This window comes from Dama dama, chromosome 15 (genome assembly GCF_033118175.1).
Source record: "Dama dama isolate Ldn47 chromosome 15, ASM3311817v1, whole genome shotgun sequence".
In the NCBI taxonomy this organism is placed as follows: Eukaryota; Metazoa; Chordata; class Mammalia; order Artiodactyla; family Cervidae; genus Dama; species Dama dama.
Window position 1 is genome coordinate 63,732,822 of NC_083695.1, and position 27,682 is coordinate 63,760,503.

At 40.9% G+C, this 27,682-nt stretch overlaps 1 protein-coding gene across 5 annotated transcripts in view; it reads right to left on the reverse strand.

The window, feature by feature from the left end:
• SORBS1 (sorbin and SH3 domain containing 1) overlaps window positions 1-27,682 on the reverse strand; it is a 232,300-nt gene that overhangs the window by 116,945 nt on the left and 87,673 nt on the right. For all 5 annotated transcript variants that reach the window (XM_061162242.1, XM_061162241.1, XM_061162244.1 and 2 more), the window contains exons 4-5: window positions 5,977-6,035; window positions 3,614-3,668 (exon numbers count right to left, since the gene is read on the reverse strand). In XM_061162242.1, coding sequence (XP_061018225.1) covers window positions 3,614-3,668; window positions 5,977-6,012 — 91 coding nt within the window. In that variant the 5' untranslated portion in view covers window positions 6,013-6,035. The remainder of the gene's footprint in view (window positions 1-3,613; window positions 3,669-5,976; window positions 6,036-27,682) is intronic.

Consider the following 27,682-nt stretch of genomic DNA (forward strand, 5'->3'; position numbering starts at 1 on the left):
TAGCCAAGGTGGGCCTCGATCTCCAGATGGAAACTTCTCTGCCTCAAATCCTGGCTGGAAAGCTGACAGCTCTCGGCTGCAGGGACCTACCTATTCCCGTCTGTCTTCCCTAGCCCAGGTGTTCCACCCCAACTTTAAATTAAAAACTGCTCAGATGTGTAGGTTTTGATTGTTACTACCAAAAACATAGCAAAAGCATGGTTTTGCCCTGATAAAGGAAGTGATGGATTAGCTCATTTCTTGGGGCAATTATGGTCAATATGTTTACTTTTGCTACAGTCACTCAGATTAAGAAATCCCATCAAGGTGTATTGATGTCAGCATTGATCAAATAGGAGCCTCGTGGGCTGCAGTCCAGGGGGTCACAAAGAGTTGGGCACAACTGAGTGACTGAACACACACACTTAAATACCCAAAAGTTTACTGTCAGTTCAGTTTAGTTGCTCAGTTGTGTACAACTCTTTGTGACCCCATGGACTGCAGCACGCCAGGCTTCCCTGTCCATCACCAGCTTCCAGAACTTGCTCAAATTCATGTCTATTGACTCGGTGATACCATTCAACCATTTCATCCCTCTGTCATCCCCTTCTCCTCCTGCCTTCAATCTTTCCCAGTATCCAGGTCTTTTCTAAGGAATCGGTTCTTCGCATCAGGTGGCCAAAGTATTGGAGTTTAGCTTCAGCATCAGTCCTTCCAATGAATATTCAGGCCTGATTTCCTTTAGGATTGACTGGTTGGATCTCCTTGCATTCCAAGGGACTCTCAAGAGTCTTCTCCAACACCACAGCTCAAAAGCATCGATTCTTCAGTGCTTAGCTTTCTTTATTGTCCAACTCACACATCCATACATGACTACTGGAAAAACCAAAGCCTTGACTAGATGGACCTTTGTTGGCAAAGTAATGTCTCTGCTTTTTAATATGCTATCTAGGTTGGTCATAGCTCTTCTTCCAAGGAGCAAGTGTCTTTTAATTTCATGGCTGCAATCACCATCTGCAGTGACTTTGGGACACAAGAAAATAAAGTCTGTCACTGTTTCCATTGTTTCCCATGAAGTGATGGGACTGGATGCCATGATCTTAGTTTTCTGAATGTTGAGTTTTAAGCCAACTTTTTCACTCTTCTCTTTCATTTTCATCAAGAGGCTCTTCAGTTCTTCTTAACTTTCTGCCATAAGGGTGATGTCATCTGCCTATCTGAGGTTATTGATATTTCTCCCGGCAATCTTGATTCCAGCTTGTGCTTCATCCAGCCTGGCATTTCGCATGATGTACTCTGCATATAAGTTAAATAAGCAGGGTGACAATATAGAGCCTTGACATACTCCTTTCCTGATTTAGAACCAGTCTCTTGTTTCATGTCCAGTTCTGTTACTTCCTGACACGCATACAGATTTCTCAGGAGGCAGATCAGGTGGTCTGGTATTCCCATCTCTTGAAGAATTTTTCACAGTTTGTTGTGATCCACATAGTCAAAGGTGCTGGCATAGCTAATATAGCAGAAGTAGATGTTTTTTTGGAATTCTCTTGCTTTTTTGATGATCCAACAGATGTTCGCAATTTGATCTCTGGTTCCTCTGCCTTTTCTAAATCCAACTTGAATATCTCGAAGTTCACAGTTCATGTACTGTTGAAGCCTGGCTTGGAGAATTTTGAGCATTACTTTGCTAGCGTGTGAGGTGAGTGTGATTGTGCAGTAGTTTGAACATTCTTTGGCACTGCCTTTCTTTGGGATTGGAATGAAAACTGACCTTTTCCAGTCCTGTGGCCACTGCTGAGTTTTCAGATTTGCCAGCATATTGAGTGCAGCACTTTCACAGCATCATCTTTCAGGATTTGGAATAGCTCAACTGGAATTCTATCACCTCCACTAGCTTTGTTCACAGTGATGCTTCCTAAGGCCCACTTGATTTCGCATTCCAGGATGTCAGGCTCTGAGTGAGTGATCACACCATCGTGGTTATCTGGGTGATGAAGATCTTTTTTGTACAGTTCTTCTGTGTATTCTTGACACCTCTTCTTCATATCTTCTGCTTCCGTTAGGTCCATAATGTTTCTGTCCTTTATTGAGCTCATCTTCGCAAGAAATGTTCCCTTGGTAGCTCTAATTTTCTTGAAGAGATCTCTAGTCTTTCCCATTATATTGTTTTCCTCTATTTCTTTGCACTGATCACTGAGGAAGGCTTTCTCATCTCTCCTTGCTATTCTTTGGAACTCTGCATTAAAATGGGTATATCTTTCCTTTTCTCCTTTGCCTTTAGCTTCTCTTTTTTTTCTCAGCTATTTGTAAGGCCTCCTCAGACAATCATTTTGCCTTTTTGCATTTCTTTTTCTTGGGGATGGTCTTGATCACTGCCTCCTATACAATGTCACAAACCTTCGTCCGTAGTTCTTCAGGCACTCTATCAGATCCAATCCCTTGAATCTATTTGTCACTTCCACTGTATAACTGTAAGGGATGATTTAGGTCATACCTGAATGGTCCAGTGGTTTTCCCTACCTTCTTCAATTTCAGTCTAAATTTTGCAATAAAGAACTCATGACTTGAGCCAGAGTCAGCTCCCAGCCTTGCTTTTGCTGACTGTATAGAGCTTCTCCATCTTTGGCTGCAAAGAATAGAATCAATCTGATTTTGGTATTGACCATTTGGCGATGTCCATGTATAGAGTATTCTCTTGCATTGCTGGAAGAGGATGTTAGCTATGATCAGTGCGTTCTCTTGGCAAAACTCTGCTAGCGTTTGTCCTGCTTCATATTGTACTCCAAGGCCAAACTTCCCTGTTACTCCAGGTATCTCTTGATTTCCTACTTTTGCATTCCAGTCTGCTATAATGAAAAGGACATCTTTTTTGGGTGTTACTTTTAGAAAGTCTTGCAGGTCTTCATTTAACCATTCTATGGGACCGTACTGATGATGGAAATAAAGTTTGATGCTGTAAAGAACAATATTGCATTGGAACCTGGAATGTTAGGTCCACGAATCAAGGTAAATTAGAAGTGGTCAAACAGGGGATGGCAAAAGTGAATATCAACATTTTAGGAATCAGTGAACTCAAATGGACTGAAATGGGCAAATTTAACTCAGATGACCATTATATCTACTACTGTGGGCAAGAATCCCTTAGAAGAAATGAAGTAACCCTAATAGTCAACAAGAGAGTCCAAAATGCAGTTCTTGGGTGCATTCTCAAAAACAACAGAATGATCTCTCTTCGTTTCCAAGGCAAACCATTCAGTATCACAGCAAACCAAGTCCATGCCCCAACCGGTAATGCTGAAGAAGCTGAAGTTGAACGGTTCTATGAAGTTTATTGTATACCAGTTATATCTCAATAAACTTGTCAAATAGAGGGAAAGGGAACCCATTATAAAGATGAGAACACAGTACATGTAAGGCATGGACTGTAGTTCTTAATATAAAGTAGGTACTCAATAAATCATTACTAATAAAGGTGATGATGACAATTCATGACAAAGCTTTGGCACCTACCCAGGACTCAAAAAATAAAAAATGAAACACAGTTAGGGCCTTAAGAGTAAGTGGGAATTCTGAGCAAATGGTCCAACTTTGTAGATTTATCAAGAAGAGAAAGACAGGATTTTAAATGACTTACCAGAGCTCATGGTGGTGACAAGACAAGTCTTCTGCAACTGGGGCTCTGTACTGCTCTGCAGAAAAACACAAACACACAATGGAATTGATGAATGGCAGGTTCGAGATAAATCCCTATGGTTTTAAAAATGCAAACACTATATATAAGCCTTGATAAAACCAGGGGGCTGAACCAGGAGACACTTAGCCAGGCTTCCGGTTCTTAATAGGCTATGTACTGACATGACCTTGAACACATCACACAACCTCCTTGACATCTGTTTCACCACCCATACTTGGTTTTGATACTATCCAAGAATCCATTCCACCTCTGACATGCTATTAAAAACCTCAAGTTACACAAGTCCCTGTGGATCAGGGAGAGGGTGAAGGAAAGAACAAACTTTCAGGACAGAGAAGTAAAGTCACAACACAATCTGGTTACTGGGGACTAATAATAAGATTATATATAGCTTACTATGCTCCAAGAAACGCTATAGGTGCCTTAATTATATTAATTCACTTGATCCTCACAAAGACTCTACAAGGTAAGTACTAGCACTGTATTAGTTTACAGAGATGAAGAAACCAAAGCATACAGAGGTGAACAGCTTGCTACCCATGTGACAGAGTTGCTTCTGGAATCCAGACAGCCTGACCTGAAGGCCCAGGCACGTAGGAAAGACACTCTACTGCCTTGAGGTGGGAATGCAGTCCACTTATTCACTGATATGTAAATGGTAACCCTCTCATTTAATAAGGTCCCATCCCAAGTTCCCTCAAAACCACTGGGCTGCTGTCACTATAGTTGTACCTCTTCTAGAATCTTATCTAAATGGTATCATAGTATATGTAACCGTCTGTACCTGGCTTCTCTCATTTAGCATAAAGCAATTTAGCAACTGGCCATACACGTGTGGGGTTTATCTCCGGACTCTGTTCCATGGATCTGTCTTTATCTAATCCATTGTCTTGATGACTAGAGCTTTATAGTAAGTCTTGAAATCAGGTAATGTGAGTCTTCCAGTTTCATTCTTCTTCAAAATCATTTTGGTTCTTCTAGGTCCTTCACATTTTCATAAAAATTTTAGAGCCATCTTATCAATTCTCACCAAAAACCAAAACTACAAAAAGCCTACAAAAATTCTGAATGAGAACGTACTGAGCCTATATATCAATCTAGGGAAAATTAGCATTTTAACCTTATTGAATTTTCCAATTCATAAGAATGGACTCTCTCCCTTTATGCAGATCTTTAATTTCCCTCAGCAGTGTTTTGCAGTTTTCAAGGTACAGGTCTTCCACTTATTTTGAATACAATGTCTAGCTGAACACATCTGAAGGACAATCTGAAAAGCAAATCGTCAAAAGATGAAGAACCTTGCTACTTAATATGTGGTCTGCAGACCAGCAGCACCGACATCAGCTGGGAACTTACTGAAAAATGGAGAAAGGTAGAAATCAAACCTTCCATCAGCTGAATCAGAACCTGCATTTTAACAAGATCTCCAGCTGGTCTCTATGTACTTTCAAACGTGAGACACAATGGTGTAGAGGCCATCAACTTCCCGGTTCATGAATTCTGTAATAAGGTCATGGTATGGTCCCAGGGTCTGCACCAAGGGACATGCTTTAATTTCCTTTTGTAACACTGAAATCGGGCACTGGTTTCCTTTCTGGGCAGTTATCTTGTTCGCTGCCCTTGGAATTGACTGCATAGAACCTGGGGGCAAAAGGGAAATCATTCTAAGTCCATCTCAGCTCAAACGAGCAGTGATTCTGCCTCTGTCACGTCAAGTACATCTGGGACTACCCATGACCTTCAAATGCCCCTCAGACTGTTCCCTAAGCTGGGGAACCATTCACTCTTTCAGTTAAGAACACAACCTGCTGTGTTCCGTACGCTCGGGTGGTTTCCAATCTTGGTTTTATGACACCTTCATTTGCTTCCCAGGGCCAAAAAGGATGTCAGGATATCATCCAAATGCTTTACTTTTTAAATACTTGTAATAATTATGCTAAGGTTTTATTTAACTTTTAAAGCACAACTGAAGAAACGTTTTTGTTTCAACCATGCAGTTATCTTAATAGAGAGTATTTTTCTTTTACAATCCTTTCTAACCTTTATCTGCATAAACAGTATTTACATAGTTGTAAACAATGTCTGGACAGCTTTGTGTTCCAGTTCTCAAATATTTCATGAACAGTTTTCTGGATTTTTACAGTCATACTCATCATTTTAATGGCTGTAACATTCCATAATTCATTTATCAACTCCCTCTGTACAGTTTGTTTTAATTTTAAAAATAAATACATAAATGGAATACTACTCAGCTATTAAAAAGAATGAAACAATGCCATTTGTAGCAACACAGAAAGACTTACCATCCTATTGAGCGAAGTAAATCTGACAAATATCATATGATATTAATTTTATGTGGCATCTAAAAAATGATACAAATGAACTTATTTACAAAACAGAAATAGACTCACAGACATAGGAAACAAACTTATGGTTACCAAAGGGGAAAGTGGGGAGGGGAGAATAAATTAGTTTGTGATTAACAGATACACACTGTTATATATGAAATAAACAATAGGAATCTACTGTATAATGCAGGGAACTATAAATACACACAATATACATATAAAACTGAATCATTCTGCCGTACACCTGAAACTAACAACATTATAAATCAACTATTAGTTCAATTTTTTTTTTAAGTACATAGCACAATAGCATTCTTAGGCTGGAGAAGAAATTAATGGAAATGTCTTATAAAGCAAATAAAAAGGAGGCCTCAACTCATACATGTTGAGTCTTGACCATCTATTATATGTAGGTCACCCTTTGTACATTTTATATTTCTCAGTACAGATACTAGTAGCTTCTAGATGTCAGCCCTACCCTTATTTAAAAAGTGGTCTAAAGTACATATGAGCAGGGACAGAATCCCAAATACTATCACTTTGCCCCAAACATCCACCAACCAGAGTAGATGCCAGGTATAGCGCCCTCGATGGAGGGAGGGGGGCCCTGGAGGAGGGCCCTCCCCAGGCCAAGTGTTTACAGTTTAGCGGCTGGATTGCAACAAGACGGAAAGAGAATGGGCCCAGGGTGGTAGGACACAACTCCAGTACCTTAGGAACTTGTATGACAGCAGTAGGCGGTGATGGCAATGTCTAGGTAGTTACCAGCTCCGCACACAGAGACTTTGGGGGTGGTAGATTCTGCTCTGCTCTCACTTGACTGTTTACATAGGCAGCAGGTGACACGAAGCAGGGGGTAGTTTAAAATAAAAACTGCAGCAGTGGCAGTTGTACCAAGGATGGTGCCCGGTGTCCTGTCCCCGGCAGTAGTTGCAACAGCAACGGCACCCCACCCAGACTATTCTAGGGCCTTGTGTTGGCTCTGAGTCCACCAGTTCAGCCTCTGAATTTCTGCCCCTGTTCTGAGGGTGATTCTCCTGCTTCTGGCTAACTCCAAACTACCTGAGATCTTGCCAATAAATCCCCCTTTCAGTCTCAGTTAGCCAGAGGCAACGTCTGGATCTTTGCAACCCAAGCAGCACAAGATGAGGGGGAGGAGGGAGCCCCCAAGGTTTTGCTAGAAAAGAGAGTCATCATTCCTCTCTCCTGAGTAAGGCCATCCACAGCTGAACCCCAAGAGGCTCAGCAATCGGTTTTGTCCCTACAGCCTGAAAAGCTCAGAGTCAGGACGGTGGGGATGCTATCAGGAAGCTGCACAAACTAAGGCTGAGCAGAACGCTGAAGTCTTTGGAAGTCTCAATGTAATCCAGGCAGTTTCTTTAGAGATAGTTCGAGTATTGCCATCATATGTAGAATGTGATAGTTTATTTTACATAAAAACCTCTGACACTTACTATTTATTTAAAAATGAAGCTGTAAAGCGTTTGAGTCGGTTGAGAACATGATGGCACATCTTTGGAATTTCTCCCCCAAGTCCCCTCCAAAGGAGGCAGAGGGCCTTTGGGTAAAAGCCAAAAAGATGAACAGTGCCGCCTAGTGGCAAAACTGGACCACTGCAAGGGAGCAGCAATCCCCTGGGGGGTTGCAGGAACCTACAGTGTCTCAGCTTGGGTGGGCCAGGTAGGGTCAAGCCCCCATTCCACCCCTTGGACAGTCGGGATATCTGTACTTGGTCAAAACACCACACATCAACACAGACATTCCAACCAAAAGAACAAGATGTGAAGTAGTCAGTCTTACTAAGAATGCATCCAAATAATTAATGGTTCTGCACCATCACACTCTGATTCCACGACCCTATAATTCTGAGATAAGTCTTAATGACACAGTGAATAATTACTAAAAAGCAAAAGTTATGCTCATGTTTCCAGCTGAAACAGAATCCAATAACTAAATATGGACTGTTTATTGGGGAAGGAAAAAAGGTCCTTCCTTATATGGATGATTCAGGAATATATGACAAGGGAGGAGTTGAGTTTGTCTGTAAAAAATGAATTCAAGGTCCAGCAAAGATTCTTGGAGGAGAATGAGCCCCTGGGTGACCTCTCACACAGCATGCTCCCTATGACTTTCAGTGTTTTATCTCCATTGCTTCTTTCCAAACACACATACACACACACACGCACACACACAACTGCAAGAGACTGGAACGGTGACACTGTGTCATCCTCGGAACTGAGCATTTAGTGTTCAGTTACAAACTTTGCCCCCCATCTCTATTTAGTCTTCAGAACCTCACTTTCAAGTCTTACGTTCAAAATAATCAAAGACTGTCTTTAACTCCACTATAGCTTGGCTACAAGAAACTAGTTTCCCATTCAACCAAACTATGATAATACTCCAGCTTTGAAATCCAATCTGGGACTTGATATCTATACCAATAGTTATTTATCTAGAACTATCTATCTATAACTATGTTTGCAGGTACTTCCAATGGCTTGAAAAGAATAATATGGACAGCTCACAAAGCCCACAACACATGCTTGACCTTACTGCTTTTATACTTGCTGATCTGCCAGCAAAGGCATGTTTCTCCAATTATTTGACAGTTCATCCTCTTCTCAATCTCTAGTTAAGTCATTTCTCTTCAAATGTATTCTCGACATTATTAGAGAGGGTGCAGAGACTCTTCAGAAAGCCAGAAAGGATAAACATTAAGTTGCTAACACTTCCTTTCAAGGGGAAGAAGTTAGGATAAACTTGACCCTGACATTAACTTCAGCCTGGAATTCCATGACATGGTAGGGGGCTCAGAACACAACAAGCACATGGTTTCTGTGAAAAGACTGATGCTTCTGGAGAGAGAGCAATAGGAAAACACATCAGAAAGGCCATCCCCCACATCCTCCCATTTCCTCCTGGAAACCCTCCAATATGGTTTCCGTTCTAACCAATTATCTAAAATGGCCTTCAGAAAGGTTTCCAGTGCACACACATAGCCAAGCCCAGCAGTTTCTGCAGTGGTCAGGGCCTCACTGACCTTTCCACTGAATTTAAGACAGTTAACTCCTTCCTCCTCCCCCAAGCACTTTCTGGTCCGGATTTCTAAGTGTCGCTGCGGACTCGTTTACACTGAGCCATGAGGCTCTTCCTTCTATAATAGGACCTCTGTAGTTCTTCTAGGAGTTTAAAGATCTAGAGGACCCTGAGCTGTGTCCTCATTCCTTTCCAACTACATGCTCACTTCCTGGAGGATTTCACATAGACTGTTAGAACCAGAAGGATCCGTGCAGGTTACCTAGCCCCTTCGCCTGGTTTTCCAGCTGTTTTGGAAGGAAGTTCCATGAGCCCCTCAGGCTACTAGGACAGCTGTGCTATTATGGATTTCATTCATTTATTCCTGCTGAGCTTTCCTTGGGTGAATGGGCTCTATGGCTCCTAAAAAATAGAAATCTAACAAACACCCTTACTATTTCAGTGCAAAAACAGAATCAGAAAAAGTCTCCCGTAGTCTTGCTCTTCACTCCATCTACTAAGCCCCATTTCCCTCCTACTCCTCTTTTTTTCTCTTTTGAATTTTTATTGGAGTGTAGTTGATTAAAATGTTAGTTTCTGCTGTACAGAAAGTGAATCAGTTACACACATATATATATCCACTCTTTTTAAGATTCTTTTCCATATAGGCCACTACAGAGTATTCAGTAGAGTTCCCTGGGCTATATAGCAGGTCTCTATTAGTCAGTTATTTTATATATAGGAGTGTGTATATGTCCATCCCAATCTCACAGTTTATTCCTCCCGCACTTCCCCCAGGTAACCATAAGTTTGTTTTCTATGTCTGTGAGTCTGTTTCTGTTTCATAAATAAGTTCATCTGTGTTGTTTTAGATTCCGCATGTAAGTGATATCATGTGATATTTGTCTTTCTCTGTCTGACTTACTTCACTCAGTATGACAGTGTCTAGGTCTACCTATGTTGCTACAAAAGGCATTATTCCATTGCAGCACTATTTACAATGGTCAGGACACGGAAGCAACCTAAATGTCCATTGACAGAGGAATGGATAAAGACACGGTACATATACACAATGGAGTTATTACTTAGCCTCATATCCTTCTTCCTCCTCAGAGCACCTTTGGTCTCCTGGCAATGGACACTGAATTCCAGATGAGAATCAACCCTCCACAGCTAATGCATGAACTGGTCAGTGCCCTTTTCCCCTTATAACTTCTGATATCACTCACCAAACATGTCCTATGTACTGTGTACTAAATGCTCACCAAATGTGCAATGCGTCCTGGTAATCAGTTACAAAAACTGGCCAAGGCTGTTACTCATCTTTTCCCACCCTGCCTTCCCAGTCTCCACTCCTCTAATCAAACCCTCTGGACAGTGAGGCCCCTCCAGCAGGACAGGGTCTTGCTCATCTCCGTCTCCTAACATCCAGCATGACGCCTAGCTCAGAGCAGGCACCCACTAGTGTTGGTGGGGTGAACGTCCCTTGTGCAGGTCTGAGTGCACTGCTTTCTCTCCCTCCCCCTGACCTTCCATCCCACACCTGCTGCGTTGTCTAGTCAATTCTTCTGCCCTCATGACTCATGCACCCCAGCCACCTCTGCTTTTCCATTCTCACACTCACCATTCTTTTCCATTGCCTCATTCCCAGACCATTACAATGGCCCAATAAGCCTCAGAATCACCGTATAGCCCATTGGAGGGGGAAAAAAAAAAGATCCATGGGTTCTCTATAAGCTCAGAGGGGGCTGGTTGGGCAGGGCAGGGCAAAAGGAAAAAAGGCAGTGAACCTCCTAGGGAAGAAAAATGTTTATCTAAAACACAGGCCAGATGATACCATCCCTACAGCATTTCTTTTTTTTTTTTTTAAATGTCAGATTATACTTTTAATGCTGTGTCAGTCAAAACACACCTGTGAAGCAAAGCAGTCCACAGGCTACCACTTTGTGACCTTGGCCACCACTCATTCTCATCATCTATTGCTTTTACCGTCAAGTGTGAAACCTAAAAGTGGGTACCTCGTTAAACTTGCCAGGGAACTGTATATATTGGGTTAAATATCCGGTGTTTCTCTGTGAGGTTTCTTGAAATGACCGACCAGAGGCCCCATTATGTTATACCTCTTTTTCTTTGTAACAGGAAAAGCGTAAAGCATTTATGCTGTTTTTAAAAATATATATGATTTTGTTTTCAGCCTAGTGTCCAGCAGCTTCAGAGCTTAAAGATGGGCGTATCAAATTGGTCTGATCTGTTGGCCCAGCCACTTGGCGGAAGCTGCAGAGGAAACGGAACAAGAGTGAGTGGCCATCTGTAGTTAGTAAACATGGCTTTATGGTCTGCCCAGCCCCCTCTGCCTGGATCAGCTTCGTTGACTTTTCTCCAGTATTTTAAACTAACAGTTTAAGTAATGCTCTCACGACAGTAATCTTATTAGTATTTCAGATCTGTTGTGCTCACTTCATTCTACCTGAACTGATATTTCCCCCATCAGACACTGCCTTATCACTTCTCCTGTTTGACAAGGCTGAAAGTGAAGTCACTCAGTCGTGTCCAACTCTTTGCGACCCCATGGACTGTAGTCTACCAGGCTCCTCTGCCCATGGGATTTTCCAGCCAAGAATACTGGAGTGGGTTGCCATTTCCTTCTCCCCTACAGCATTTCTTTACACCTACTGTGCATCCAAAATAGTGCCTAGCCCATAGGAGACCAATGTGAATCAGACAGTTGCTGCCCTTGAGGCCATCATGGAGTTGCAAGACAACAGATATGTCCCATTTAATATAATATGATGGGTAACCCTCTGCTAGTGATCTGACCTAAATGCTATAGGAAGATAGAAAGAAGAGGAATAAATTCTGTAAGGAGAAAGAATCAAGGAATGATAAACACTAAAATGTTTAAATGTTCAATGGCACACCTTCTAAAATCACCTTAAATTGTCACACTTTGGGAAACATTGGTGTAAATGTCCAAATTCCTTAACCTACCGTAAGGCTCTGTAAGATGAAGTCCCAATGACTTTTCTAGTCTCATCTCCCCCAGGTACTCAATAAGCCCTAAACTCCATGTGTATCCTATTCATCATTCCCATGGAATCCTGAATGAGATTTCCCATTTCCAAGTCGTTAATCTCATTGTTGCTTCCCACTAAAGCCTTCTCCCTCATCTCCCCAAACATTCAGACCAATCCTAGTTGCCAGAGGCATTGACCCAACAAAAATGGAAGATTTTAATTCTTGTTTTAGTCTTATTTTTAGTCACTATTAAAGAGAGTCGTGATGGTAATAAGACTTATTTAATAATCTTGGAATTCAGAAATCCCATGCCCAAGTTCCCACTAAATTCATCACACTTTCATCCCAGGCCCTTGCCAGAGGTGAGATCAAGCAAGATCCAGAGTTGGAAAGTTAGCTACTGATAAATCTGCAATTACTTTTTCCCCTTTTATACTTATGTGAAGTCTTTCAGTAAACGTGCAAAGTTGATTCTGCCAACAAAATTGGCAATAAGCAAAAGAGCCCTAAAGAGTTTCAAGTCTTATACATGTAAAATTATTTCATCTTTAGACAACAGAATTTAGGAGGTAATACATGATTACAAGTTATGTAATATAACGCATGGTTTACAATAAACATAATAGGATTACTATCCTTGTTTTACAGTGTACTCAATACTTATTGCAAGAAAAATTGTTAAAGGCATGAAGAAATTCCAAGAAAAAAATATGACTAACCATTTTTTCCACCTCTTAAATCAGTCCACAAGTTTAAAAACATTAATGCTCAGTGTGAACAAATGCAAAGCCACTGACATTTTCCTACAGTCAGCGACACTATAAACTGTTACCATTGTTTTCAGCATAGAACATCAAGACTTAATGTAGCTCACATCCTTTGTGCTTTAGGGGAACCTAGCCCAGAGAAAGAATGCCAAATAACAATAAAGCTACTTAGACAGAAATGTTTACTACAGCTTTATTAATCATGAAAACCTAGAAACACTGCTGTGTTCAGTAACAGGGAGACAATTACAACAGCCACTCACCTCCTAGGTGGACTGAACTATTATGAAAATAATGGTTATGTAGAACATACAACATGGGAAAACACTTCTTATAAGGTTAGGTGAATACCACAATATTATTAAGTAATTAGCCTCCAATTAAAATAAATTAATTAAAAAAGATTAGGTGAATAAAAAGCACTAACAAGTCTGCATGACATTTCTGATTATAAATATGTAAAAATCAAAACACATGCACATACTACAAAGAAAAATATGACCAAATTCTAACAATGATGTAGTAGAGTAGAGTTACAGGTAACTTTGAAGTTTCATTTCTATTTTCCAAACAGTAGATAATGTGGTTATAAAACACGTCTTCTTAAATGATGGGAAATTGGTTTTTAGTCTCATCCCTGGCATTTGATATGCAATTGTGTCATCTTTAGAACTTTAAAGAGCAAATTCTAGAAGACTAAAAAAAGCTAAAAAAAGAAAGAACAGCCACCAACAATCTTGTCCACTAGAACACGGCAGCCCCACATGATATAATCTTTTCTCACAACTCATAACAAACACCCAAACATGGAATTACAACATTAATTGCCAGTGATCACTTTGTTTAATGAAGCCAAACTACTCTCGTGCAGTTCCTTATGAGGACAAGGGGGCAATAAAATGACTAGAATGTTCAGCCAGATTTCCTAAAGCAGCAATTGTACCAAAATATTTTATCTTAAAATAGTCCACAGGGACTGCCAGGTGACAACACACACAGTACCCCATGGCCCCTACTCGCTGCCAATTCCCTACTCCTGAGTCCATGGCATTCCAGAGCCCTGAGCTCCTCACACTCTTTATATGTACAGCTCTGGGCACACACCATTTCTTAAGCATGCATTGTTAACTGAGACAAGTCTCAAATACAAAAACTGGCCCATTTGTGTTTCCCAAATATGGCTGTGTGTACAGAACCAAAACAAAGCTGTCTCATTGCAGCATCCAGTACCCTCGAGACCTTCTACTTAGGAGATCTAGATAATTGAAACAAGGGCAGGTTCCCAAATTCGTTAGATAATAGCAAAATATCTTAGCTCTGCTTAAATTGTAAATACATAACCTCAAACTAATAGAGGCAAGCCAAGGATATAAATGACACCTTTCTTCAGAAGTCGTCACTACACAATGTCTACCTGTGGAGACTGAATTCTCAGGAGAGTGAAGGTTGAACCACAGGCTGTAACTGAAGAGACTAAGAAGTTACTGTGTGTGGCTGAAAAAAAAAGTTTAAACAGCTGAAAAGGGGTCTTTTAGAGGTTGAGAATGAGAAAGAAGGGTGAGTTTGATATGGCAGGCGAGGTGTCCAATCTTAATCCCTAATTCCCACTCAACTTCTCTTTTAAACCACAAAATTCCTAAGGCTACATATTTACCACATCGTATATCATACAGACATCTGCAGTGCAGGCCCCTACCACGCTCAGGAATGAGGGAACAAAAGTTCCATTCAGTAAAAAGACTCTGGGTCTTTTGCAAATACATAACTTAAATACCTCAATTCATAATACTGGCTTATTCAGGAATTGCTTGTTTTCTTTAGATGTTCTGCAATTTTACTCACAGTATACTAACTTAGCAAAAAGCCAATAGAAACACTGAAAACATCATCTTTTCTGAGAAAACCTCTCAGCAGCATTTGTCTAATAACTGAGGTGGAACACATGTAGTCTGACCAGAATCAATAACCCCTGAACCCAAGGCTTGGAGACTGAGGACTGCATCAGATCCTTGGTGCCTAACAATAATATATGTGATATGCTGATATCTATTCATCATGCGATGAATTGCAGTACTTTGGCTATTTTTCCCTTTTAATTACATTCTGAGCTAATTTTAGGCAAATTTTTAGTTTATCAGGTATAAAAGCTACATCCAAGCATTGAAAATACAGTGTAAATTTCTGAAACGAGTTTTCCTCCAACTAAGCTAAAATCACTAAAAATATTCAATATAGTGTCAAGGTCATAGCAAACATTCAGTAAAAAATTTTTGGGTTTTTTTTTTTTAACCTATGTTATTTCTTAGACCAGATTACCTGGAAATCAGTTGGTACCTATTATACATTTATATATTAATAAACATTATATGTATGCATATATACACACACATTTATTACTTCAGTTGTTCTACGTGTATCCAACTATATCAATAATCACTTTGAATATCAATGTTCTAAATGCCTCAATTAAAAGAGATTATTGCATGCTTAGTCACATCCAACTTTTTGCGACCCCAGGCTCCTCTGTCCCATGGGATTCACCAGGCAAGAATACTGGAGTCGGTAGCCATTCCATTCTGGGGGAATCTTTCCAGCCAGGGAGTCCTGAATTGCAGGTGGACTCTTCACTGTTTGAGCCACTTGAGAAGCCCAAAAGAGATTATTGGAGTGGATCAAAAAACAAGACCCAACTATGTGCTGTAAGAAACCCACTTTAATCATAAAGACACAGAATAAAAGTAAATAGATGAAGAAAAATATACTGTGCTAACAGTTTCTATATGTGCTTACTGGCTATGCAAAACAACCACACATACAGAAAAAAAAAAAAAAGTTAAAAGAACTGGATTTAAACCCAAACTCTATCAGCCTCAGTTTACTCACCTACAAAAAGAAATGAACAATATCTAATTCCATAAGGTGTTTCTAAATTTTAAAAGTTATATGAAATATTGTAAAGTGCTGTTATAAAAGGAAAAGTATTCTGGTGAAGAGATGCTGCTCTAGTCCTATTATCCATGTATTGCTTTAAGAGATGGATGAATAGCTTAGCACGAAGTTGATATTACCAACACTTGATCAAATAAAGCATCAGGCTTTATATCCTGAAGTAGCATCCAAGAACCAAGAAATTCATCTCTGGTTCTGCCTTCCTATGCAAAGTCAAGCAATGAAGGACAGTCTGCATAAAAGCATTGTATTTTAAGATACTTCAGAGTTGCTCTCTAAGGTCGGGTCTCAAGGAGCCACACCATTATTTCAAGACCCGTTTACTGTGCACGCATACTATGCAGGCTCTCTGCACATGCTTCAGAACAGACAGATGAACCATCTCTTCGTTTCCTAAAGGCCAACTGTGAGCCAGACCCTTCTGTACATCATTTCTACTCTAAGAACCCCTTATAAGGTTTCCATATCCATCTTGCAAATGAAGAAATTGAGCCTTGACAGACGTGAAAACTCATTGAAAAATCTTGCAGAAGTAGGAGAGATCCTGGCACAGGCCCCCAAGCCGGGGTTCTTTTCAACCCATGATCCTCACCCAAAGAGGCACTACACAGTCCCAGCCAAAAGCAGTGAGCCAAGTCTTGAAAAGAGAACTGGGTGAGACTTTGTGAAGGTTGTTCAGAGATCTGACACACCTTAAAAAGAGATGCGTAATCTTTAGGGGGTATTTTTATCCAGCTGTGGTAATCAAAATTTATCAACCAAGATAAGAGATGGTGCCTGCCCTCAGAGACCTTACATTCTAGTTGAGAAGACTAACAGCCTTGAAACCCTGATGAGGCACTAAAGACAGCATGAAAGAGCATCTCTGGACTGCCCTCCACTGTAGGAATATCCCAGCCGAGAGAATGCCAAGCTTCAAGACTCACCTGGGAAAGACCAGGGAACATGCTGACAAATTCACCCTCTTCTGACTGTTTAAAATATCCTTGTAGTTCTTACAATATTAACTTCTCTGGAGAGGGTTCACTGGGGAGATTAGATCACATACAGTGCTTGCCGGCAGCCTTTAGGAAGCAGTGGCACCCATCAACACCCCCTTACCCACACACACCTGTTAAAAATTTGAGGGACTCTGGAATAAACAACCTGGCTTTCAGCTGCTGCTCTGCCACTTAACTAGATGCTCGAGCTGACTTCTGTCAGTTAACCTTGGTAAGACTCAGTCTCCTCATCTATAAAACAGGAATAATAGCCATCAGCCTCAGTGGCTCAGGGTGAGCATTAAATGAGGTCAAACACAACAAGCGATGACCACAGTGTTACAAAGTGTTCAACAAATTCTAGCTTCTTTCAGGAGGAGGAGCATCATCCATAGTATCTGAGGCTCAAAACCACTTTCTCCTCAGCTGGCTTCTCTGAGTAGCAGCTGATGTTCTCTTTTCAACTGCAGGTAGGTTAGACTCTTCAAGCTAATTAAAACAAAAGTCTCACCCAGTTCTCTTTTCAAGACTTGGCTCACTGCATGCTCTTCCTGTCCCTCCTGAAGTTGCCTGGCCTGTTTTTTCCCAGCATCACAAATCTCAAAACCTCAGCTTCCCATAAGAAGCAAAGTAGTAGCCTACCTTTTCTCCAAATAGTAAATTCTCATGGATAGTTATGTTACTGCCTAGGGATCACTTAATTTACATATAAAAATGATCATCTTCCATGTCTTCTGCTACTCACAAGGCTGTTTTCCTCATGAAGTCCCTAAGGTGGAGTTTCCAAGGTGGGCTGGGTAGCATTTGGTACACAGCACTGAATATACACAGAAAAGTCTATGGAAAGAAAGAACACGGGGTTGGCAGTGTGCCTCAACCACAAAATGGCCTTGAATGCAGGCAATGGCATCTGTGCTGGTCTCTACCAGGACACAGAATGCAAAATAAATTCTCTGGAAGTTTCCTAATTCAAGATTAATCTGCCTGGATGGGAGGGGAGTCTGGGGGAGAATGAATACATGTGTATGTATGTCCGCCTGAAACTATGACAACATTATTAATCAGCTATACTCCAATGCAAAATAAAAAATTAAAATAAAAAAAATTTTTAATGATTAATCTGACTGAGGCGTGCAGGATGAACCACAGAAGTGGGGGCACTGGAGCAGGGAGAATATGGGAGCTGAATTCTGTGAGCTGAGGTCAGGCCAAGGGAGGGGACAGTGACATCCAGTGATTTTTTTATAAGCCAGCCCCCTCCAAAAAAAAATTTCCCTCCACCGTGTACACCCTCTCTGCCTAGGAAAGTCACTCCCAGAGCACTTGTTTTGCTCATCTGGCTGGGCAAAAAAGCTCCATAGAGGCTTCGGTCACACCAATCACAGGTAGCAACTTCTACATTCATCTTGTCTTGCTTATTGGCAGCAATAACTGCAGAGAATTTGATCTTCTGAGCTTACTCCTTACATCTCATTCTGCCACATTTGCCCACAGCAAATTTTCTTTTTTCTGCTCAATTGCCTTGGGGGCTGACAACATAAAATTATCAAAAAGTAAAAGATGTCAAAAATCCTTTAGAACTCAAAGCAGGTTGCTAACCAAATAGGGACACAACAGCAACCACAAAAATAAAAGATGACCGGGGTCCTTAACAGTTCATTTTCAAACGAATGTCAAAGAGAACAGTTCTCAACACAAAATGACCTTACCTTCACAACTCACATAACATAATGTATAAATAAGACACTGGAAGAAAAGAACGAGGTATTCAATTACATTCATTGTAGGACTGGGGGTGGGGGAATGAGATGATGACAGTGAGCTCCTAAGAGAATATTAAATCCCTCACAGGCAACTATCAGCAAAAAGTTCTAGGTGTTCAGGCAGTGACTTTAACATTATGAACCTCAGCTTCTGCCACATGCAAACCAGGGATTAAAATAGCACTAACTTCCCTCCTATAAGGATTAATTTCCCTCCTGTACATTACTCACGCAGCACAGTGAGAACTCAATAAATGGCCACATTGACATAACTGGTCTATTTCCCATTTGTCTCATTCTCCCACTATGAGGAGAATTGGAGGTGAGTGGAAATATGGTTTAATAAAAGGCTTTAACTAGTCACTATTTTACTATAACAGTTTGTTTACTGGGATTCTGCTTGAAATGGGGAGGGCAATGCCAAGAAATGAGGCTTTGTGCCTTGAACAGAAAACATAAAACGTGCGGCAGCCCCACCCAGCACCCCACTTTTTCATAAAACTTTGCAGGTTACAGAACATCAGTGCCAGTGGCGGTCTTGGCCGCCTACAATCTTTAAAAAAGGAGTGGGGTGGGAATGCAATATGATCTGTCTTTAACAAGGTTTCGTGTGGCCAAGGGACCCAGAGCATCACAGAATTTCAGGGCTGGAAAGGACCACAATTTCCAAAAGTTATGAGTCTTGAAGTCCAGATCAATCCATCAAGATGAGAGAATACTACAACCAGTCACACACGCTCCCTGAAACAAAGAATTCCCACCCTGCCAAGCCCTTCCAATAGGACAAGGGGGAAAGCCAAGCCAGCCATAAGTGTCACAGCTTCTATGCCCGTGGTCCTCTGTGCTCTCTAGAAGCTAAGCTCCATGAACCTAGGCATCTGTTACCACGTGAGTCTGTAAGTCATGAGGATACGACAATATTATTCTAAATTCCTTCTTAAAATTTCACTTTGCTCTTCCCTCTGAAAAAGGAGCAGTACAAAATTAACATCTAAAGTTTCATAACATTTATAGTAAGTCCAAATGTCTCAAACTAAAGTAAAAAAATCTTATATACAAGTACAAGGTTGGGAAATAAATAGCTTTCTCTTTGCAAAAAAAAAAAAATCATTAAGGCAAATCTGCCATCAAATGCCCTTTGGTGTTTCTGAACCCGTTATTTCATTCAATAAAAGTTCACTAATGCAAAGCACTGAATAGTGTGGTTCTTTTATTTTAAATTTGCAGTAGGCCTTACATGTCTGGAAATCAATCCCTCAAAACTCTAAACAGAGGGCATTTTAAGAAGACTGCAGAGATGGGGGAAAGGATAAAGGCCCCATGCAGAAGTTGCTCCCACCCTTTAAATATGCAACAAAAGTCTTTCATAAATATGTAACTTTAGAACTCTTGGGTTGGTTTCCACAAATACCAAAGCTCCCTTTAAGAGGACTGAGAATATAATACATTGGTGAATATAATTACACTTCTGAAGGGAATCTAGTTTAAGAAGCATATAATTATAGACTCTTCTTATCTAATAATAAAAGTGCAAAAGATAAATAAGTTTTCTCTTATGTAAAAATGTAAAGCCTAGCTAAATACACTAGATTATAAGGGGGGAAAAAAACTAAAAGATGAGCTAAATCTCTTGAAACAAAAATGAAAAATACTTGAATTCTCAGCATGGTATGAAGCATTTCTAATTCCCATCTGCTAACATCACAGCTCAAAAAACTAGCCGGCAAATTTAAACTCAGAGAAATCTGATGCAGTGAGACCTTGGGAAGCACAAAATCCAGGACAACGACACAAAGTTCGCTGACAAGGCTTTGCTAAATTGTCAAGTCCAACAGTTGAACAGGGACAGAAAATCACAGTTCCATATACGTGGAATTGAAAATACTCACACTCCTATTTCATTGCCGGGAACACCGAAGTCCAAAGAGAAAGGAGGGAGGAGCAGGAGGGCTCAGGAATGTGCCCGAGACGCCGACCTGAAGAGAACTGGCTGGGAAGGTCCTTTCTCAGGAGTCTCCCAGCAATCGGCATTTACTCACTTAACATGGACAAGTAAGTGCCTGAGCCCTTCCAGTGAAATGCCAGGCGGGGAAACCCTTCTCTGGCCACTCAGCTCAGCTCCCTCATTAAATTCAGAGTGAAACCAGCTGCCGGGAAAGCAAAGGGTGACCCCGCCAAGGCTCTGGAAATTCCTAGCCAAGAGTAGATTGAGTGCCTGGATCAGTGCTAGAAGGGAGATTTCAGGCCGGCTTACGGAAGATAAGGAAACCATCCTCAGAGTACTGCTCTGCTCCTGGCTGGAAGTAAAGTGTGGTTCTCTGTAGAACGTGTTGGGTCCACATGCCAGTCCGCTTGGCCTCACTGTCATCAGGGAAGAAGAACAGATGGAGTAAGAGGGGCAGAGAGAACCCAAAGATGAATAAAATGATGCAGATGAACAGACCATCCCGGGCAATATTTCAACAGGGGAAAAAAGATCAATCCTCTACAAGAATTATTTACATTATATAGACAGAAATACACACAGAATTCTTCACTAAATAGAAGGGCTTGTTTACTATTTGTTTTTGGGTTTTTTTGATCCTTGCAGCCTACTTTTTTTTTTTATACTCTAAGATTAGATGTTGGATGTTTAGTCACTAAGTCATGTCCAACTCTTTGCAACTCCATGGACTGTAGCCCACCAGGCTCCTTCTCTAGGCAAGAATACCAGAGTGGGTTGCCATTTCCTTCTCCAGGGAGCTTCCCTGACCCAGGGATTGAACCCCAGTCTCGTGCATTGCAGGCAGATTCTTTACCGCTGACTTTTTAAAATTTATTTATTTAATTGGAGGATAATTACTTTACAACATTGTGATGGCCTCTGCCATATATCAACATGAATAGGCCATAGGCATACGTGTCCCCTCCCTCTTGAACCCCCCACCCCTCCAGGTTGTCACAGAGCACTGGCTTTAGGTTCCCTGCGTCATATATCAAACTCCCACTGGCTATCTGTTTTGCGTATGATAATGCGTCTGTTTCAGTGCTGTTCTCTCAAATCATCCTACCCCCTCCCTTTCCCACTGTTTCCAAAAGTCTGACTTTTTTTCTAATTGAAGGATAGTTGATTTACAATATTGTGTTAGTTTCAGGTGGACAGCAAAGTGATTCAGTTTTTATATATATATTTTTTCAGATTATTTTCAATTATAGGTTATTACAAGATATTGTCAACAAAGATCCATCTAGTCAAAGCTATGGTTTTTCCCAATAGTCATGTATGTATGAAGGTTGGACTATAAAGAAAGCTGAGCGCTGAAGAATTGATGCTTTTGAACTGTGGTGTTGGAGAAGACTCTTGAGAGTCCCTTGGACTGCCAGGAGATCCAACCAGTCCATCCTAAAGGAAATCAGTCCTGAATATTCATTGGAAGGACTGATGCCTAAGCTGAAACTCCAATACTTTGGCCCCCTGATGCAAAGAGCTGATTCATTTGAAAAGATTCTGATGCTGGGAAAGATTAAGGGCAGGAGCAGAACCGGACAGCAGAGGATGAGATGGTTGGATGGCATCACCGACTCAATAGACATGAGTTTGGGTGGACTCTGGGAGTTGGTGATGGACAGGGAGGCCTGGCGTGCTGCGGTTCATGGGGTCACAAAGAGTCAGATACGACTGAGCGACTGAATTGAACAAGATATTGAACATAGTTCCCTGTGTTAGAACTCTACAGTAAACCCTTGTTGCTTATCTGTTTTAGGTATAGTAGTTTGTATCCGTTAATCTCACACTCCTAATTCACCCTCCTCTTCCCTTTCCCCTTTGGTTTCTATAAGTTTATTTTTTATGTCTTTGGGTCTGTTACTGTTCCATAAATAGTTCCATTTGTGTAATTTTTTTTAGATTCCACATATTAATTGATATCATATTTGTCTTTCTAAACAGAGGTTAAGTTTTATTTAAATCTTAATTTCATTTGTTTTGCCTATCTTTAAAATCTACATAAATGACAGTAAGAAATTATATTCAAATATAGATACATTATGTGAAATCATTTTGAAGTCAAACTTTAAGAGAATCTAAGTGATAGCTTCTCTTATGTCTTGATCGGGATTGGGAATACATGTAAATCCATGGCTGATTCATATCAATGTATGACAAAACCCACCGGAAAAATAAAAAAATAAAAAAAAGATAGATCTGTAACCGAGTATGGCAAGACAAAAACTGACATCTTTTGGCTTTCATTTCATTACTTTAAAAGCCAAAAATGCTGTTTTGTGTAACTATGTGGTTGGAAGACCCTAATAGAACAATCGTTGCCTTTTTTGTGGGTAACTGTCTATTCTCATCTATCCCCAAATTAAATAAAATACTGGTTTTAATTTTTGATATGAGGTAGCAATTTCCTCCAAATTCAGTAATTTCCTCCAAAGATACTTTTATAAATTCACAAGTGGCTTAATAACCAATGATTTTCTTAGATCAAGTATTTTAAAGTCCAACTTGCAATGCTATTCCCAGTCAACTCAATGAATTGGAGAATTCAGAAAAAAGCAGGAGGCATTTAAAAATTGTTTCTCATACGTGACTTCCCACCAAATTTTTAATTTGTATTTTAATTTTCATTATAAATTTGAATTATCTAGATTTAAAACCATTTTCAATTATGGTAACTAAAATAACCTTTGAAAAATCTTCCAGAGGGTCTCAATACTGCCGTAGGTTGATAAAGAGGTGAGGTATCTGTTTAAAATGCAGACTGCAGGTTCTGCTCTCAGATATGTTGGCTGAGAAGTTCCAAGAAGGCCCCAGAATCTGCATTTCTGACATAGTTTCAGGCCATCCTTTGAGAAACACTGGTCAATGTGCCCAGCTGAAGCTCCAGTACTCTGGCCACCTGATGTGAAGCGCTGACCCATTGGAAAAGACCCTGATGCTGGGAAAGATTGAGGGCAGGAGCAGAAGGGGGCAGCAGAGGATGAGATGGTTGGATGGCATCACCGATTCAATGGACATGAGTTTGAGCAAGCTCCGGGAGATGGTGAAGGACAGGGAGGCCTGGTGTGCTGCAGACCATGGGGTCACAAAGAGTCGGACACGACTGAGCGACTGAACAACAACTGTAGCACCAAGTATGAGATGCCCACAGCTCTCGCATAGAGCTGACCACAAAGTCGAAAACCACCATTTGCGTGGTGCATCACTTTAAACATAATTTATAATTTGTACTGATTGTGTCAGAACTTCACTTAAGCAGGGTGGCTGTTTCTCCTTTTTTCCCTGCAAAATGTTCACAGTGAATAAAACAATGTGCAAATGTAATTCCACTTGCAGGGCCTGCCAGGCATGACTGCTCCCCATCTGCACACAGTCTGGCACGGGATTTCCGAATGAGGAAGTAGCTCAGAGTACAAGAGCATATTAGCTTAAATATTCCTAAACTGGATGTCTGAGAAAGCAAAGAATTCAACTGTACACAAAAGGTAGGATGATTTCATACCATAACCCATAAAATGACTCTAACCTAGAAAAAGATGTATTTGGACACATTCAGTGATACATATAAAGAGCAAATGTTTATTTTTTAATTAGACAAGCTTTGATTTCTAATAGTCCATTAATAGTTTATTCTATCATGCTATTGTTAGGGGACAGTTCTCCCCTTGTATCAGACTCAAACTCCCAACTTCTAATGTGTTTCCACTAAATACAGTCTTATTAATTATACAGCAACAGGAAAGTTTCTAACAGAAAGCAATTAAAACCCCCTAAAAATCAAAAGTGGTTGTTTGAGTGTTAAGCTTTTTAAGAAGAATTCCCTTTTCATCTCATTTCAAGAGTAATTTTTTTTTAGATTTATCAAGTTCATTTTTTAAAACACGAAAGAAATGTAAGCACAGAACTAAACATCTGAACATTAAAGATCCAAAATGTCAGCACCCAGCACAACCTCTTAATCTGTAGGACCAAACTGCCACAAATATCACTCATCCCCAGATGAACTTGTTTCTGATCCAGGTAACTGCTAAGTATTCAGGACTGTACCTCTGTAACACATAAACTTTAATTTGGGGGTAAGAGGGATTCCCTGGCGGTCCAGTGGTTAGGACTCTGCCCTCTCACTGACAAGGGCCCAAGTTCAATCTCCGGTCAGAGAACTAAAATCATGTCAGCTTTGAAGCTTGGCCAAAAAAAAAAAAGTAAAATTTGGGGATGGGGAGCATATACTCAAGCTCTGCTTCACATTTCTTTTTAGCCCAGTCTGATCCTTTTTTCTTAGCAATAAATTAAACACAACCAGTGTTATCACCAAGAGTCCCCTCTTCAGCACAGGCACTATGCTTAGCATGTTACATACAATGGCTCATTAACCCTACTAACCTTATGATATATGGACTGCTGCTGCCAACTGCGAAAGCAGGCAAAGGCTCAGGGTCTTCTCTGGGGTCACACAACCAGGATGTGGTGGAGCTGTGACAGAAAATCCCACCTGACCTTAAATTCCAGGCTCTTTTCTATGACCTCATTCTATAAAGATGTGTCTTCCACTGCACTGCGTTTCCCTGTCTACACTGCCCTGCTCATTTTAACACCTTCCTAGTACACTCATTTTTGGAGTAATGACTTGAATCTGCTCAACAGCATTCTGCACAATCACCCTGCCTTTCCAAAGTATCTGCTTTGTCCCCACACTGTACTCAGTCTAGCTGCTGACATGAACAGGCGCTGCCCTTGAGGGGCTTGCATTCCAAGCCGTGGAGGGGGCTTAAAAGCAGGACAGGGTTTGGGTTGTTTTTTTTCGTTTGTTTTTTTTTTTAAGCCATGTGATGCCTGGCCCTGGTCCACTGCCGGCTGCTGAGAGTGTGACAGTGAACAGAAGCCTGGACTGAGGCCTGTGAGCAGAGACAAGGGACCCCTTTGGTCCACGACATGAACTGAGAGTTAATTAAGGACTCTTCACGGTGTTCACTCTGAGCCTTTCTTGGCACAAATTCCAAAACTAGAATTGTTTGTCTCTGCAAATTCCTACCCACAAGCAGATTGAGTGCCTGGATCAGTGCTAGACGGGAGATACTAAAAGGGAAATGTTAAAGTAAAATCAAGTTTGTGGACATTTGAAAAAAAATTTTTAAACCTGTTCATAGTTACGATGCTGGCGTCACCATTAAATCCCAAGTCCTGCTGTTTACTCCCTTGACTCTTGTCAACTCAAGTGGCAAAGATATCGCAAGTTCCAGTAAACACATGGCTCATTCTCGTGGTGGCAGGAATGCTAGAGGGAAGCTGGAAGGAGTGTCTATGGCCAAGTTTAGGCTACAGCCTTTACAGGGGCAGTATTCCCCACGGTCCAGAAAGGCAGTGACCAGTTATCAAGGGAAGAGAACCCTAAGGTAATAGGTCAATGTAGGTAGCCCATGGTCATGAACGTCCCCATTTCCCTCCACCACTAACTCGGCAATTCCATGCTTTTCTTTAATGAGAAGCCTGTTGCCTCTTTACCCATGCCCCTGCCTTCCCTCAGAGGCACTGATTAAGAATGCAGCCTTGATTTGCAGCAACACGGATGCACCTAGCGATGATCACAGTAAGTGAAGTTAAGTCAGAAAGACAAATATATCACTTATATGCAGAATCTAAAATATGACACAAATGAACTTATCTACGAAACAGAAAGATTCACAGACATTGTGAACAGACTTGCGGTTGCCAAGGGAGTAGGGAGCATGAGGTTGGATGGACTGGGAGTCTGGATTAGCAGATGCAAACCATTATATGGAGAATGAACAAGAAGGTCCTACTGTATAACTGAATCACTTTGCTATACCGCAGACATTAACACACTGTAAATCAACTATACATCAGTTAAACAAATCTTTTAAAAAAGAATATAGGCTTAATGACAATTATCATTTCCACTTAGTGGATGTGCAACTGTGGGCAAGTTACCTGGGTTCCTCATCTCAAAATGGGGTGATCGCAAGTGGCTACCACAAGACTTGATTGGGATAATACAGGTGAAGCACTTGGCACAAAGCCAGGCACACTGCACGTGCTTGATAAATGATCGCTGTCCCTCAGGATACAGGGTACCCACTGTCTTGTCCACTCTTTGTCCCACTCATGTGATAGCTCCTGTATCGTTTATTCTTCTGTAAACCAGAGATGACCGTCTGAAGGGGGAGAGGTAAGAACTATACACATTCTGTCATTTTCTCTGCTCTTTGCAGGGATCTATTCTTGCAGGATGGTCAACAGATGTTTTGAGTTTTTGTTTTATCTAACAAGGAAGAACCTTTTAAAACTCAGCAGACTCACTTATACTTATTTGGAATTCTCTCAGTACCTTACATAGTGGAAAGCATTCAGTAAAAATCATTGTCAGGTCTGTTTTGATATGAAGGACCTTAGAATCTCTAGAAGTAATCTTTACTGTATTAGATGAGAAAGCAGTTTAGGTGGGGAAGGAGAAGCCTGCCCATGACGTCAGAGTTTGTGACCCAGACAGGAATGAAACTAGGGCTTTTAACTTACATTTCAGCACTGCTTCCCCCCAAAAGATACTGCTGCTGCTGCTAAGTCGCGTTAGTCGTGTCCAACTCTGTGTGACCCCATAGATGGCAGCCCACCAGGCTCCTCTGTCCCTGGGATTCTCCAGGCAAGAATACTGGAGTGGGTTGCCATTTCCTTCTCCAATGCATGAAAGTGAAAAGTGAAAGTGAAGTCGCTCAGTTATATCCGACTCTTAGCGACTCCATGGACTGTAGCCTACCAGGCTCCTCCGTCCATGGGATTCTCCAGGCTAGAGTACTGGAGTGGGTTGCCTTTGCCTTCTCTGCCAAAATATACTGCCCCAAGTCAAAACACAGCTAACCGGCTTTACCTTTCTTTTTTTTTTTTTTTTTAAGTATGATTATTAAATTTTATTGTCAAAGATAAAATGTGGAGCAGTGTAAAACAAATGTTTTTTTTTTTTATTATTATTATTATTTTTTTTTTTCCAGTGGGTTTTGTCATACATTGATATGAATCAGCCATGGATTTACATGTATTCCCAATCCCGATCCCCCCTCCCACCTCCCTCTCCACCCGATTCCTCTGGGTCTTCCCAGTGCACCACCGGCTTTACCTTTCTACAGACCAAATGGTAAGGTCAGTGTCACGCTAATGTCATGTTTCAGGAGAAGC